At 37.0% G+C, this 15,734-nt stretch overlaps 1 protein-coding gene across 3 annotated transcripts in view; it reads right to left on the reverse strand.

The window, feature by feature from the left end:
• Window positions 1-2,085: 2,085 nt before the first annotated feature.
• The window catches only part of LOC127843924 (uncharacterized), a 35,213-nt gene continuing 21,564 nt past the window's right edge, over window positions 2,086-15,734 (reverse strand). The window contains exons 3-10 of one of the 3 annotated variants that reach the window (XM_052373821.1): window positions 12,306-12,504; window positions 11,033-11,104; window positions 10,728-10,811; window positions 9,667-10,507; window positions 7,297-7,365; window positions 5,008-5,070; window positions 3,385-4,026; window positions 2,086-2,682 (exon numbers count right to left, since the gene is read on the reverse strand). In XM_052373821.1, coding sequence (XP_052229781.1) covers window positions 2,513-2,682; window positions 3,385-4,026; window positions 5,008-5,070; window positions 7,297-7,365; window positions 9,667-10,507; window positions 10,728-10,811; window positions 11,033-11,104; window positions 12,306-12,504 — 2,140 coding nt within the window. In that variant the 3' untranslated portion in view covers window positions 2,086-2,512. Of the gene's footprint in view, window positions 2,683-3,384; window positions 4,027-4,695; window positions 4,744-5,007; window positions 5,071-7,296; window positions 7,366-8,676; window positions 8,941-9,534; window positions 10,508-10,727; window positions 10,812-11,032; window positions 11,105-12,305; window positions 12,505-15,734 lie in introns of all 3 variants that reach the window. The other 2 variants (XM_052373823.1, XM_052373822.1) reach the window with 2 other exon arrangements.

Consider the following 15,734-nt stretch of genomic DNA (forward strand, 5'->3'; position numbering starts at 1 on the left):
ATTTTGATAAAATTAATTAGAAATATTTATCCATTTAGACAAGTTTATTAAGCATGAGCACAATAATTTACTATACTATAATTATGCAATTAAATAAGATTCGAGTATTGCCGGCTGACCTATATGCACTCGTTTATTTTCATGTTTCTTGTGTTTTTCTATTCTGTAAATATAGATATCTGAGTAATAATATCAAATAAAGCAAAATAAGCCACGAAATCTGGCGCAACACCCCGTAATTGATTTTCTTGTGATGTAGCTAAGAACTGCGCAGAAAAAAGGCATCCGCTACTTTTTATCTCATAGCGATAACTTTTGATCGTTCATAAACATCGACCACAATCAACGCCGTATATCTTTTTTAAAGATATTTCTTGTTTAAGTTAAGTAGGCCTGATGCATATTGCAATCGAGTACTCTCCCTCCCTTTCCGGATGTTACGTCTCGATACCTGGTAAACATCACGCGTAGTGTATGTTATTGCGGGTGTTTATTGAACTATCGGCTTTGCGTGGTGAAACACGCTGTAAATAAACAATTTTGACATGTATTTAACGGGAATTAAATAAATCTTTTTGTATTTAAATCTGTTTGAATTTAAATCCTTTATTGCCGGATTGTTTGCATTAATTCAGAATGTCTGTTATTGTTTCATTCACCGCTCGATATACGGTCATCGGAGGATATACAATTTTTATGTTAAGCTAAAAGCTGAAATATTTATGTATTATTAGGTATATTTCGACTCACTCTTTAAAAGAAAGGCATACTGAAGGAAATTATTTGCATTTGTTTAATATCTGTTGTGAATTTTTATTTGATCTTAGACGAGATGCATTGTGAATATTCTTCATTTAAGCATGTTTGAAACGGTGTTTTTACCTTAAATTGTGTTGTTTTTTTGTTCTCTTCTGGCAAAAATTTGTGGTGAATAGCAACCATATTGTATTTATAATGGCCTCTGTATTGTCATTCCCTCAATGCCCACACTTTATACAGCTTTTTAAATTAATGCTGCTTAATTGGTTTGGCCGCATTTCCTTATTGCTTCAACTTCTTTTTTCAAAAACATTTTTCATTTTAGACTTTAAGGAAGTGTAAAAATTAATGAACATTCAATCTTTTAATATGAGTCTGAATATTGTTGTGGAATTAATTTATTTCATTCAATTTCAGTTTTACAAATATGATGTAAATTCTTTATTGGCGTCGCTCTGGAGAGCGGCGACTAGTATGTAATGCTTTTTTTTCGCCTATGGGAGGAGAAGTTATTTTACGAATCAATGTATATATTTTTGTTTTAAGAATATCTTGCATAGTGGTGATTTTTTGTGTAAATAAGTGTAAATAAGTACTGCATTTGTGCCTATTACATTTATTACAACAATTATTGCCAATAATGCAAAGCTAATTGTTTGAATTAATAACTGATCCACAACTGATCACAGGGGAAAGATCACAGGGACTGGGCAAATACGCGAAACTTTCTGCTTTTGTATAAAAACAAAACTTACTCAAAATATATTTATTTTGTGGTTTTTCTAATTTGCTTATTTAGTGGAGAATCAATGTCGTACGATATTTGACGACCTATCGCGCAAGCAAGTTTATTGGAAGGCGTAGTGGTTCGAAAACGTACAATGTATTAGTTTATTAATAGACATATAATAACGATCGCTATACACAACTTCACCAAATAGCAGTACATAAATGATGTCAGCCGAAATAGCTCAGTTAGGAGAGCGTTAGACTGAAGTTGTTTTTTTCACAGATTATATACATTGTTAAAGAGTTAAACTAAAGAATTTCGCTGGGAAAATGACGTCATTTCGTCAAAAAAATGACGTCATTTAACATGAAAATTATCGATAATTTTCACTGATAATTTTCATTGTTTGAAACAGTGAAATTATCAGTTTTAATTCACTGATATTTCTCTATAAACCACCGGAAAGCATAAAATAAAAACTAATAATTGTAAAAAAAATACGGTATTTTACAACTTTTCTTCGTCGTCGTGGTTGACAGTTCCTTTAATTAGCTCATGTTGCTCAAATGAAGAATAACAAAAATAACATAAACGTGTTAAATTGCAAATATATATTATTAAAAAGGTTACATTTTATATAAAGTTCATAAACATGTGTTAAGTCTATCAGATTTTAAGTTTAATTGGCCGAATGCCTATTGCAATGAAATACTCTCCCTTTCGGTGTGAAGTCCCCGTCAGTAGATCAATCATGCAGAAAGTGAGTTGTATTGCAGTTTGTAGGGAATTATAGGCTTTGCGTCGTTAAACATTCTGTTTATAAACAAATTTGACACGAATTTCACATAATAAAACAATTCTTTAAGTGTTAATCGTTTGCTAATGAATCGTTTGCATTAGTTCAGAAATTCTGACAAATGTTACCTTAATAAGCCGAAATTAGTCACTGCAGGACCAACTTATTCATGTTCATAATACAAATATCATCTTGATTAAAACGATCAACAACTAACTTAGCATGTTTTAAAGGTTGGTTATTGGGTCGTCTGTGCCTTGAGCAATACCCTTGCTAAGCACATCACCGTGTTCATGCAGATAAACAACAGGCCAAACATAGTATTCGACATACTTTCCACCTCTCGTGAATTGTGTGAACTTGTTTTGGTCAAATACCGGTCTTTTGTTCAAATCCGTACCCAATTTAAAACATTCTTCAATATGAGATGACTCTACAACACGGCTATTATTTCTGTCTGATTTTGCCTCTATTAAACGTTTTCCAAAGTTGCCTCCACTTACTTTGGATTTAGTTGGAGTACCTTGTCCACCATCTCCATTTTTTTCCATGTAACTGTCTGTTGTAACACCTTTGATATCTTTTATATCGTGTCCACCACCTCCACTCTCTTCTGTGTTACTGTCTGTTTTAACGCCATTGTTATCTTTGAAATCTTGTCCAACATCACCAATATGTTCTTGTCCAATATCTCCAATCGCTTCATTGTTGCTGTCTGTTCGAACTATGGTATATTTAATACCTTGTCCAACATATCCATTCTTTTCCATGGTACTATCTGTAACGCCTTTGTCATCTTTGATATCTTGTCCACAACCTCCAATCGGTTCCGTTTCATTGTCTTTTGTAACGTTTTCGGCATCTTTGAAATCTTTTCCACCATCTCCGATCTCTTTCGTGTTATTGTCTATTGTAGCGACTTTCTCATCTCTGATATCATTTCCACCACCTCCCTTCTCTTCCCTGGTACTGTCTCTTGTAACGCCTTTGTCATCTTTGACATCTTGTCCACAACCTCCAGTCGTTTCCGTTTGATTGTCTGTTGTAAGGCTTTTGTTATCTTTCATATATTGTCCACCATCTCCGATCCCTCCCGTGTTACTGTCTGTTGTAACGACTATGCCATCTCTGATATGTTTTCCACCACCTCCCATCACTTCCGTGAGACTGTCTCTTCTAACGCCTTTGTCATATTTGATATCTTGTCCACAACCTCCAATCGTTTCCGTTTCATTGTTAGTTGTAAGGCCTTTGTTTTCTTTGATATATTGTCCCACATCTCCGATCTCTTCCGTGTTACTGTGTGGTGTAACGCTTTTGCCATCTCTGATATATTTTCCATCACCATCGATCTCTTCTGTGATATTCTCTGTTGTAATGCCTTTATCATCTTTGATATCTTGTCCATAACCTCCAATCGGTTCCGTTTCATTGTCTGTTGTAACGTTTCCGGCATCTTTGATATCTTTTCCACAATCTCCCATCTTTTCCGTGATACTGTCTGATGTAACGCCTTTGTCATCTTTGATATCATGTCCACAACCTCCAATTGTTTCCGTTTCGTTGTGTGTTGTAAGGCCTTTGTTATCGTTGATATATTGTCCCTCGTCTCCGATCTCTTCCGTGTTACTGTCTGGTGTAACGCCTTTGCCATCTCTGATATATTTTACATCACCATCCATCTCTTCCGTGATACTATCTCTTGTAACGCCTTTGTCATCTTTAATATCTTGTCCACAACCTCCAATCGGTTCCGTTTCTTTGTATGTTGTAATGCCTTCGGCATCTTTTCCACCATCTCCGATCTCTTCCGTGTTACTGTCTGTTGTAGCGACTTTGCCATCTCTGATATCTTTTCCACCACCTCCCATCTCTTCCGTGATACTGTCTCTTGTAACGCCTTTGTCATCTTTGATATCTTGTCCACAACCTCCAATCGTTCCCGTTTCATTGTTTGTTGTAAGGCCTTCGTTTTCGTTGATATATTGTCCCCTATCTCCGATCTCTTCCGTGTTACTGTCTGTTGTAATGCCTTTGCCATCTCTGATATATTTTCCATCACCATCCATCTCTTCCGTGATACTCTCTCTTGTAATGTCTTTATCATCTTTGATATCTTGTCCACAACCTCCAATCGGTTCCGTTTCATTGTCTTTTGTAACGTTTTTGTCATCTTTGATATCTTTTCCACCATCTCCAATCTCTTCCGTGTTCCTGTCTATTGTAGCGACTTTGCCATCTCTGATATCTTTTCCACCACCTCCATTCTCTTCCGTGTTACTGTCTCTTGTAACGCCTTTGTCATCTTTGACATCTTGTCCACAACCTCCAGTCGTTTCCGTTTGATTGTCTGTTGTAAGGCCTTTGTTATCTTTCATATATTGTCCACCGTCTCCGATCCCTTCCGTGTTACTGTCTGTTGTAACGACTTTGCCATCTCTGATATGTTTTCCACCACCTCCCATCTCTTCCGTGATACTGTCTATTGTAACGCCTTTGTCATCTTTGATATCTTGTCCACAAACTCCAATCGTTTCCGTTTCATTGTTTGTTGTAAGGCCTTTGTTTTCGTTGATATATTGTCCACCATCTCCGATCTCTTCCGTGTTACTGTCTGTTGTAATGCCTTTGCAATCTCTGATATACTTTTTATCACCATCCATCTCTCCCGTGATACTCTGACTTGTAATACCTTTATCGTCTTTGATATCTTGTCCACAACCTCCAATCGGTTCCGTTTCATTGTCTGTTTTGACGTTTTCGGCATCTTTGATATCTTTTCCACCTTCTCCGATCTCTTCCGTGTTACTGTCTGTTGTAGCGACTTTGCCATCTCTGATATCTTTTCCATCACCTCCCATCTCTTTCCTGGTACTGTCTCTTGTAACGCCTTTGTCATCTTTGACATCTTGTCCACAACCTCCAGTCGTTTCCGTTTGATTGTCTGTTGTAAAGCTGTTGCTATCTTTCATATTTTGTCCACCATCTCCGATCCCTTCCGTGTTACTGTCTGTTGTAGCGACTTTGCCATCTCTGATATGTTTTCGATCATCTCCCATCTCTTCCGTGAGACTGTCTCTTCTCACGCCTTTGTCATATTTGATATCTTGTCCACAACTTTCAATCGTTTCCGTTTCATTGTTAGTTGTAAGGCCTTTGTTTTCTTTGATATATTGTCCCACATCTCCGATCTCTTCCGTGTTACTGTGTGGTGTAACGCTTTTGCCATTTCTGATATATTTTCCATCATCATCGATCTCTTCTGTGATATTCTCTGTTGTAATGCCTTTATCATCTTTGATATCTTGTCCATAACCTCCAATCGGTTCCGTTTCATTGTCTGTTGTAACGTTTCCGGCATCTTTGATATCTTTTCCACCATCTCCCATCTTTTCCGTGATACTGTCTGATGTAACGCCTTTGTCATCTTTGATATCATGTCCACAACCTCCAATTGTTTCCGTTTCGTTGTATGATGTAAGGCCTTTGTTATCGTTTATATATTGTCCATCGTCTCCGATCTCTTCCGTGTTACTGTCTGGTGTGCCGCCTTTGCCATCTCTGATATATTTTACATCACCATCCATCTCATCCGTGATACTATCTCTGGTAACGCCTTTGTCATCTTTAATATCTTGTCCACAACCTCCAATCGGTTCCGTTTCTTTGTATGTTATAATGCCTTCGGCATCTTTTCCACCATCTCCGATCTCTTCCGTGTTACTGTCTGTTGTAGCGACTTTGCCATCTCTGATATCTTTTCCACCACCTCCCATCTCTTCCGAGATACTGTCTCTTGTAACGCCTTTGTCATCTTTGATATCTTGTCCACAACCTCCAATCGTTTCCGTTTCATTGTTTGTTGTAAGGCCTTTGTTTTCGTTGATATATTGTCCCCCATCTCCGATCTCTTCCGTGTTACTGTCTGTTGTAATGCCTTTGCAATCTCTGATATACTTTTTATCACCATCCATCTCTCCCGTGATACTCTGACTTGTAATACCTTTATCGTCTTTGATATCTTGTCCACAACCTCCAATCGGTTCCGTTTCATTGTCTGTTTTGACGTTTTCGGCATCTTTGATATCTTTTCCACCTTCTCCGATCTCTTCCGTGTTACTGTCTGTTGTAGCGACTTTGCCATCTCTGATATCTTTTCCATCACCTCCAATCTCTTTCCTGGTACTGTCTCTTGTAACGCCTTTGTCATCTTTGACATCTTGTCCACAACCTCCAGTCGTTTCCGTTTGATTGTCTGTTGTAAAGCTGTTGCTATCTTTCATATTTTGTCCACCATCTCCGATCCCTTCCGTGTTACTGTCTGTTGTAGCGACTTTGCAATCTCTGATATGTTTTCCATCACCTCCCATCTCTTCCGTGAGACTGTCTCTTCTCACGCCTTTGTCATATTTGATATCTTGTCCACAACTTTCAATCGTTTCCGTTTCATTGTTAGTTGTAAGGCCTTTGTTTTCTTTGATATATTGTCCCACATCTCCGATCTCTTCCGTGTTACTGTGTGGTGTAACGCTTTTGCCATCTCTGATATATTTTCCATCACCATCGATCTCTTCTGTGATATTCTCTGTTGTAATGCCTTTATCATCTTTGATATCTTGTCCATAACCTCCAATCGGTTCCGTTTCATTGTCTGTTGTAACGTTTCCGGCATCTTTGATATCTTTTCCACCATCTCCCATCTTTTCCGTGATACTGTCTGATGTAACGCCTTTGTCATCTTTGATATCATGTCCACAGCCTCCAATTGTTTCCGTTTCGTTGTATGTTGTAAGGCCGTTGTTATCGTTTATATATTGTCCCTCGTCTCCGATCTCTTCCGTGTTACTGTCTGGTGTAACGCCTTTGCCATCTCTGATATATTTTACATCACCATCCATCTCTTCCGTGATACTATCTCTGGTAACGCCTTTGTCATCTTTAATATCTTGTCCACAACCTCCAATCGGTTCCGTTTCTTTGTATGTTGTAATGCCTTCGGCATCTTTTCCACCATCTCCGATCTCTTCCGTGTTACTGTCTGTTGTAGCGACTTTGCCATCTCTGATATCTTTTCCACCACCTCCCATCTCTTCCGTGATACTGTCTCTTGTAACGCCTTTGTCATCTTTGATATCTTGTCCACAACCTCCAATCGTTTCCGTTTCATTGTTTGTTGTAAGGCCTTTGTTTTCGTTGATATATTGTCCCTCATCTCCGATCTCTTCCGTGTTACTGTCTGTTGTAATGCCTTTGCAATCTCTGATATACTTTTTATCACCATCCATCTCTTCCGTGATACTCTGACTTGTAATACCTTTATCGTCTTTGATATCTTGTCCACAACCTCCAATCGGTTCCGTTTCATTGTCTGTTTTGACGTTTTCGGCATCTTTGATATCTTTTCCACCTTCTCCGATCTCTTCCGTGTTACTGTCTGTTGTAGCGACTTTGCCATCTCTGATATCTTTTCCATCACCTCCCATCTCTTTCCTGGTACTGTCTCTTGTAACGCCTTTGTCATCTTTGACATCTTGTCCACAACCTCCAGTCGTTTCCGTTTGATTGTCTGTTGTAAAGCTGTTGCTATCTTTCATAGTTTGTCCACCATCTCCGATCCCTTCCGTGTTACTGTCTGTTGTAGCGACTTTGCCATCTCTGATATGTTTTCCATCACCTCCCATCTCTTCCGTGAGACTGTCTCTTCTCACGCCTTTGTCATATTTGATATCTTGTCCACAACCTCCAATCGTTTCCGTTTCATTGTTAGTTGTAAGGCCTTTGTTTTCTTTGATATATTGTCCCACATCTCCGATCTCTTCCGTGTTACTGTGTGGTGTAACGCTTTTGCCATCTCTGATATATTTTCCATCACCATCGATCTCTTCTGTGATATTCTCTGTTGTAATGCTTCTATCATCTTTAATATCTTGTCCATAACCTCCAATCGGTTCCGTTTCATTGTCTGTTGTAACGTTTCCCACATCTTTCATATCTTTTCCACCATCTCCCATCTTTTCCGTGATACTGTCTGATGTAACGCCTTTGTCATCTTTGATATCATGTCCACAACCTCCAATTGTTTCCGTTTCGTTGTATGTTGTAAGGCCTTTGTTATCGTTTATATATTGTCCCTCGTCTCCGAACTCTTCCGTGTTACTGTTTGGTGTAACGCCTTTGCCATCTCTGATATATTTTACATCACCATCCATCTCTTCCGTGATACTATCTCTGGTAACGCCTTTGTCATCTTTAATATCTTGTCCACAACCTCCAATCGGTTCCGTTTCTTTGTATGTTGTAATGCCTTCGGCATCTTTTCCACCATCTCCGATCTCTTCCGTGTTACTGTCTGTTGTAGCGACTTTGCCATCTCTGATATCTTTTCCACCACCTCCCATCTCTTCCGTGATACTGTCTCTTGTAACGCCTTTGTCATCTTTGATATCTTGTCCACAACCTCCAATCGTTTCCGTTTCATTGTTTGTTGTAAGGCCTTTGTTTTCGTTGATATATTGTCCCCTATCTCCGATCTCTTCCGTGTTACTGTCTGTTGTAATGCCTTTGCCATCTCTGATATATTTTCCATCACCATCCATCTCTTCCGTGATACTCTCTCTTGTAACGCCTTTATCATCTTTGATATCTTGTCCACAACCTCCAATAAGTTCCGTTTCATTGTCTGTTGTAACTTTTTTGGCACCTTTGATATCTTTTCCACCATCTCCGATCTCTTCCCTGTTACTATCTGTTGTAGAGACTTTGCCATCTCTGATATCTTTTCCACCTCCTCCAATCTCTTCCGTGGTACTGTCTCTTGTAACGCCTTTGTCATCTTTGACATCTTGTCCACAACCTCCAGTCGTTTCCGTTTGATTGTCTGTTGTAAGGCCTTTGGTATCTTTCATATTATGCCCACCATCCCCGATCCCTTCCGTGTTACTGTCTGTTGTAGCGACTTTGCAATCTCTGATATGTTTTCCACCACCTCCCATCTCTTCCGTGATATTGTCTTTTCTAACGCCTTTGTCATTTTTGATATCTTGTCCACAAACTCCAATCTTTTCCGTTTCATTGTTTGTTGTAAGGCCTTTGTTTTCGTTGATATATTGTCCCACATCTCCGATCTCTTCCGTGTTACTGTCTGGTGTAACGCCTTTGCCATCTCTGATATATTTTCCATCACCATCGATCTCTTCCGTTATATTCTCTGTTGTAATGCCTTTATTATCTTTGATATCTTGTCCACAACCTCCAATCGGTTCCGTTTCATTGTCTGCTGTAACGTTTCCGGCATCTTTGATATATTTTCCACCATCTCCGATCTCTTCCGTGTTACTGTCTGTTGAAGCGACTTTGCCATCTATGATATCTTTTACACCACCTCCCATCTTTTCCGTGATACTGTTTCTTGTAACGCCTTTGTCATCTTTGATATCATGTCCACAAACTCGAATTGTTTCCGTTTCGTTGTATGTTGTAAGGCCTTTGTTATCGTTGATATATTGTCCCTCGTCTCCGATCTCTTCCGTGTTACTGTCAGTTGTAACGCCTTTGCCATCTCTGATATATTTTCCATCACCATCCATCTCTTCCGTGATACTCTCTCTTGTAATGCCTTTATCATCTATGATATTTTGTGCACAACCTCCAATCGGTTCCGTTTCATTGTCTCTTGTAACGCCTTTTGCATCTTTGATATATTTTCCACCACCTCCAATCTCTTCCGCCTTACTTTCTGTTGTAACTCCTTTGTTATCTTTGATATATTGTCCAACATCTTCAATCTCGTCCGTGTTACGGAAAATTGTATCGCCTTTGATATCTTTGATAAATTGTCCACCACCTTCAATCTCTTCCATGTTACTGTGTGTTGTAACGGCTGTATTATCCTTGATATCTTGTCCACCATCTCCAATCTCTTCAGTGCTTCTGTGTTTTTGAACACTTTTGGTATCTTTTATATCTTGTCTACCATCTCCAATCTCTTCTATGCTACTGTTTGTTGTAACGCCTTCGGTATCTTTGCTTTCTTGTTTATCCCCTCCACGTTCTTTGAGCGGTTTCCATTCCGGTATTTCTAGAAAAACCGGTGGATCACAGGCGTTCATCATAAGGCACAACTTAATGCATTTATTTATGTAGCTCTGCACTTTCATTTTGTTTATCAAGTCGGTCAATCTCTTGTTGCTTTTAAATAATTCACGTACTTCCAAGTAAAATTCCTAAATGAAAAAACAAACGTTGAGGACATTCTAATACATGAGTATATTTAAACAAAAGGAGAAAATGCTAAATTCAACTGTTTAGATTTGATCAATTACTTATTAAACATAAGGTGAATATTATGTTAGCATAACTATACTTGTTTAATTATTATAGTGATAATCATCTATTGAACACAAAATTGTTCCGTTTAGTGTTATATACAACTGTATGCTCTACCTCTTGTATTTCTGGTATATGTTTTAATATATTTTGTTTCCTTCCATCTTTAAGGGCCTTGATTGTTTCAACTGATGAAGAATCCTATAACCAAGTTATCCATTTAGAACATGTTTCGTTTGAACACTATAGCTTTTAAATTATAACATCACATAAATGAATTAAATTATTTTTATGTGACGATTACGTTCAATTATTGATGCAAATAAACCATTAACAAATATAATTTAAATATGTGCTTTCAAACATTTTTATTAAAATGAATCTATATTAAGGAGTACTTATTGACAATTCATTCAATTTACCTTTACAAGAAACCATTTTTGAACGAATATCCATGTCCCCTCTAATTTGAAGCGACAAAACTCGTACGAAAACTGCAAAAGAAAAACACGTAAAAGAGTTATGACGGGTATTTCTGTTCATTGGTGTTAGTTTCCATCAACAAGAGACATGCCATAACGTGTTTGTACAAACCCAACGCCTTTTTTCTTAGTTGAAATTGATTAATTTCTTACTTTCGTTCGTTCTTTCCCTATTTCTTTCAAGATATAAGAGAAAACAAAAACATTTAGTTTGATTTAGATGCGAGTCAAAGCTCTTTAAGTGACAATTTCGCTGTGACTGGTAAGAGAAGAAATCTATAAAATTGATGCATCAGAGCACACGTTCTAGAAATTATCAAAATCTTGAAATTTGTCTACTATGTTGTTTCCGATCTTAATATTGACTTTTCTTTTGTCAACAAACAAGAACAAGTCTACTGGTAATAGGTTTTATTTTATTCAATAAGCGTCATACATTTCACATGCAATGTTGTTTTTCAACCCTACAATAATGATTAAAAACACACGTTTACAAATAATAAACTGATTACAATGTGTTCGTGTCAGATTACAAAAATGAGCTCACGGACTGTTCGGTCAGGAGTTGTTTAATAAGTATAAGATCAACATGAAGAGGTTAATATTGAGCTTAATAACTTAATAAATAACATATTGACAACATTCTGAAGAACTGTTTTGGTTAGTGGATCGTACAGAACCTGTTCTCTTATTTAACAAATAAACAAATACCCTCCTTCCAAAAAAAATCAAACACAGCAAAAGCTAATAAAATAAAACATAATGTTCGATAGTTGGGGCGTGTTATGTACAGAATGTGTCAATAATATTAAACAGTTTAGATGTATCATTCATATTGTGAAAGCTTGGATTTTCTATAATAACATTTACAGTAAAGCTGAAATGCAAGTTCAGACAGCGAGTAATGCATACAGCGTCTGTGTTGCTTTTTTTAATGTAATCTCTTTTATTTTGGAAAATATATAGTTATAACATGAACAAATATGTCAGATTTGTAATCAATTGCAAAGGTGACCTTACGTGTTTACAAAGTATACAAAAGACGATTCACAATGCGATTTACGGTTTTAATAGCCACATGCGTTGCAATAATGATCGAATGTACACACATTCAGACGAATTTGAAATAGTTAAGAGCACACACGCACGCACGCACGCGCGCACGCACGCACACACACACGCAAAACACACAAACACATACACACACACCTACCATCAAAACGTCTAAAAGTATTTGAATTATATGCTGTTGTGAAAAATGGAGGTCTTGTAGACACATGTATGCCTCCATCCACTCATGGATATAGAGACTCGAGAACTGGTCGTCAAGTTTTGTCGACCGGTTGGGGTCGCTCAGGTCAGTAATGGCAGGGTTGCTGTCGAGTAATAGTGCGGACATCAGTTTACCTAACCTGAAATGAGATGTATAGTAGGTCCCTGGCTAATAGTGTGTTGTGTTTGCACCAGAAATGTGGAATTTGTGTAACATGATGTTTTTGAAGCCACGTGTTCACAAAAAATATTAGGCGGGTTGGCCTCAGGTGTTAGGTATTTTGTAAGCGTAGTTAATCGTGAATAGTAAACCCTTAACAAATAATACATTGTCCGTTAGAGAAAGCAATAAACATAGAATATTTTTTATCACCGATAATAATCAATGTTGAACATTGACCTTGAGTTTTACTGTTCCTAGTTTTTGCAAAAATAAAAAAAGTTAAAGGTACATTTGAATTTTAGAGTGCGGTTCTTAGAAACTTTACTGCCACATCATTCTTAAGTTTGCTGCATTGTTGTTGTTTTTTTGTTACTGTTTTTGTATTTGTGGAAATAGAGCTGCACATCTGGTGTAGGTTATTTTGTCGGTTACTTAGTTAATGATATCCTCAAAATGTTTCCGCCTTCCATAAAGAATAACACTTGTGGTGTCGGGTGATATAAACCTATGTTTTCATTCAATCTTGCCCAGAATTGTAAACGTTGTGTTTAACAATACATTCTTGGATATAATTTAGTAAAGCTATACAGGACTATGCGCACTTGCGAAAAAAGAAAAACAAACACGTTTAGGCCGAAACCTTAAAGGACATGTATAAGACATGTTTAGTTCCATTTGTTCAATTTAAAAAGGTTTACATAGTATTTTTTAAAAAGGTTAACAGAGTATTTTTTTCATTTATTACATTAAACAGGGCTACTACTTTCAACAAAATACAACGTCAGTTAATTCGTCAATAATTGGTTGTTAGAATATGATAAAGACATGTGTATACTAATATTATCTTCGATATTATGGATGAAACGCCAAAAAAGACACGTGTTCTTTGTTATTTTCTTGTCATAATACGAGAAAATATGGACTTAAATCATGCTGCCTTTTATATTCATTGCGTCCACTACCCAATACAAATGTACGGGACATTTTATGTTACATAAATCTGGACAGTTAAATGTTAGCGGACTATGTTACGTACCTTAAGTTCTGTATATATTAACCGTCCTATGCATGGTTTTGTTGTTTTAATATAAAAATTATTTTCAATTTTGATCACACTTGCATAAAGTATGTATAACCAATACATGTACAATATTTTGATAGTATTGATAAGAAAAGCATATTGTGATTCAGTTATTGATCCTATTTGAAAAAGGTCAGCAATGGCCATTCGGAATTTGCATCCGCCGCCACCACTGTGGGAACATGTATGGAATACGTTCTTGTATGCTGTTGTTTGTTTAAAAATAGGTGTTTGTTATTTCATCATTTACGTTACAATTATATAAGATAACCCTGAAAATGTTCTCACACTGCTCATGAAAGTTCAATGACGTTTCAGAAAATTCATGTTTATTCATTTTTGTAACATTTGCAGTGTGTGCGTTGTTGTTTTGAATTGTAATTCGTGTAAAATAAAAAAGATAACATAATTGAGCATGTGCACTATACTAATTACCTTAATGACAGGACAAAAGATGCAGAAGTTTCTTTTTGCCTTCATTCTATTTATTTTTCCAATCTAATGTTACTGGTGTATAACTGCAGTATAAGATTTCCTGACAAAAAATCAGTCTTTTTTGGATTCCAAAGACTAACAAACTTAATTGGTGCCCTAAGTGTGAGTTGAGACCTTATTTTGTACCTATTCGACCGAACTCGCAACGGTTGAGTATTTCCACGGAAATTTTCTGCAAATCTGGACCCGATAAGAAAAGAATATTCAATTGTCATTTTGTTGGTTAAACTTATTAAAGAGGCCGTTTTACAGATTTTGGCATGTGTTGATGTGTAAACATAGGATCTTAAAAGCTCCAGTAAAACATCAAGAATAAAATTAAAAAAATAACCCTCAACAGGGCGCGAACCACTGACCCCTGGAGTTCTGGAGTAAACGTCTTACCACTTAGACCACTTGGCCATCAGTGCTCATTCAATGAGGGATGTATTTTATACTTATATAAGCAATCCTCGTAGTGTCACAAAATATAATGACAACAACAGAACTTTCCAAATTATTCAATCGTTTCGCGTTGCAACGCTTTATAATTTTCTGGTTTTTAAATCGTCAAAAGATGCATATAATTGCTATTTTAGAGCATGGTAAATGTTAAGTATTACTGTTTCCTCACAAATATCATAACTAAAACGAAAATTTGGGAATATGAAACAACTTGTTTTATTTCTTTCCAATTTACTAAAACTTGAAAAGGCTCCTTTAAAACAGACCTTTTCCAGAAGGAAGACTTCTTTTTCACCAGAGTTTAAAACATATCCTCTTCAAAATCCTCCATCCACCCTACCCATATTTGTTTACGTAAAGATAACAATAGTTCAGTTAACTGTTTAAAAAAAATTAAGAGATATTAACACTAGCAAACAACAGTCAGTAATATTTCAGTCGTTGATAACGTCAGATTGTATATTACGTGCAAGGCATCTAGTATGTTAGCATATGTGGGCAATTATGTCGCAATTCTTAAACGAAAGACAATGATAGTTCGCGGGAAAACCGCAATTGCCTTTTAGAAATAATATGCTCTAGTTTGATTTTTAGCTCCACTTGCAAGAGGCCAGCGGGGCCTATGTCATGGTCCTGTGTCCGTCGTGCGTGCGTGCGTCCGTGCGTTAACTTTTTCTTTTAACATCTTCTCCCAAACTACAAGTCCAATTCTGATAAAACTTCTCACAAATTTTTCTGGGGTGAACCTCTTTCAAATTTGTTCAAATTATGCCCCTGTGGTCAAATTTGACCCCGCCCCGGGAGTCAATACATTGAACATATGCTTATATAAAGCCTATTTTGTGCAAACTTTAAAAATTTCTTATCCATAACCATTGGGCCTAGTGCTACCACATTTGGTATGTAGTGACATCTAATAGTCCTCTACCAAATTTGTTTAAATTATGCCCTGGGGTCAAATTTGACCCTGTACCGGGGGTCACAAAAATGAACATATGCTTATATTAAGCCTATTTTGTGCAAACTTTAAAAAGCTTCTTGTCCATAACCGTAGGGCCTAGGGCTACCAAATTCGGTATGTAGTGACAACTAACAGTTCTCTACTTAGTTTGTTCAAATAATGCCCTTGGGGTCAAATTTGACCCTGCCCCGGGGGTCATGAAAATGAACATACGCTTAAATAAGGC

The sequence above is a fragment of the Dreissena polymorpha genome, chromosome 9 (assembly GCF_020536995.1).
Source record: "Dreissena polymorpha isolate Duluth1 chromosome 9, UMN_Dpol_1.0, whole genome shotgun sequence".
Taxonomy (NCBI): domain Eukaryota; kingdom Metazoa; phylum Mollusca; class Bivalvia; order Myida; family Dreissenidae; genus Dreissena; species Dreissena polymorpha.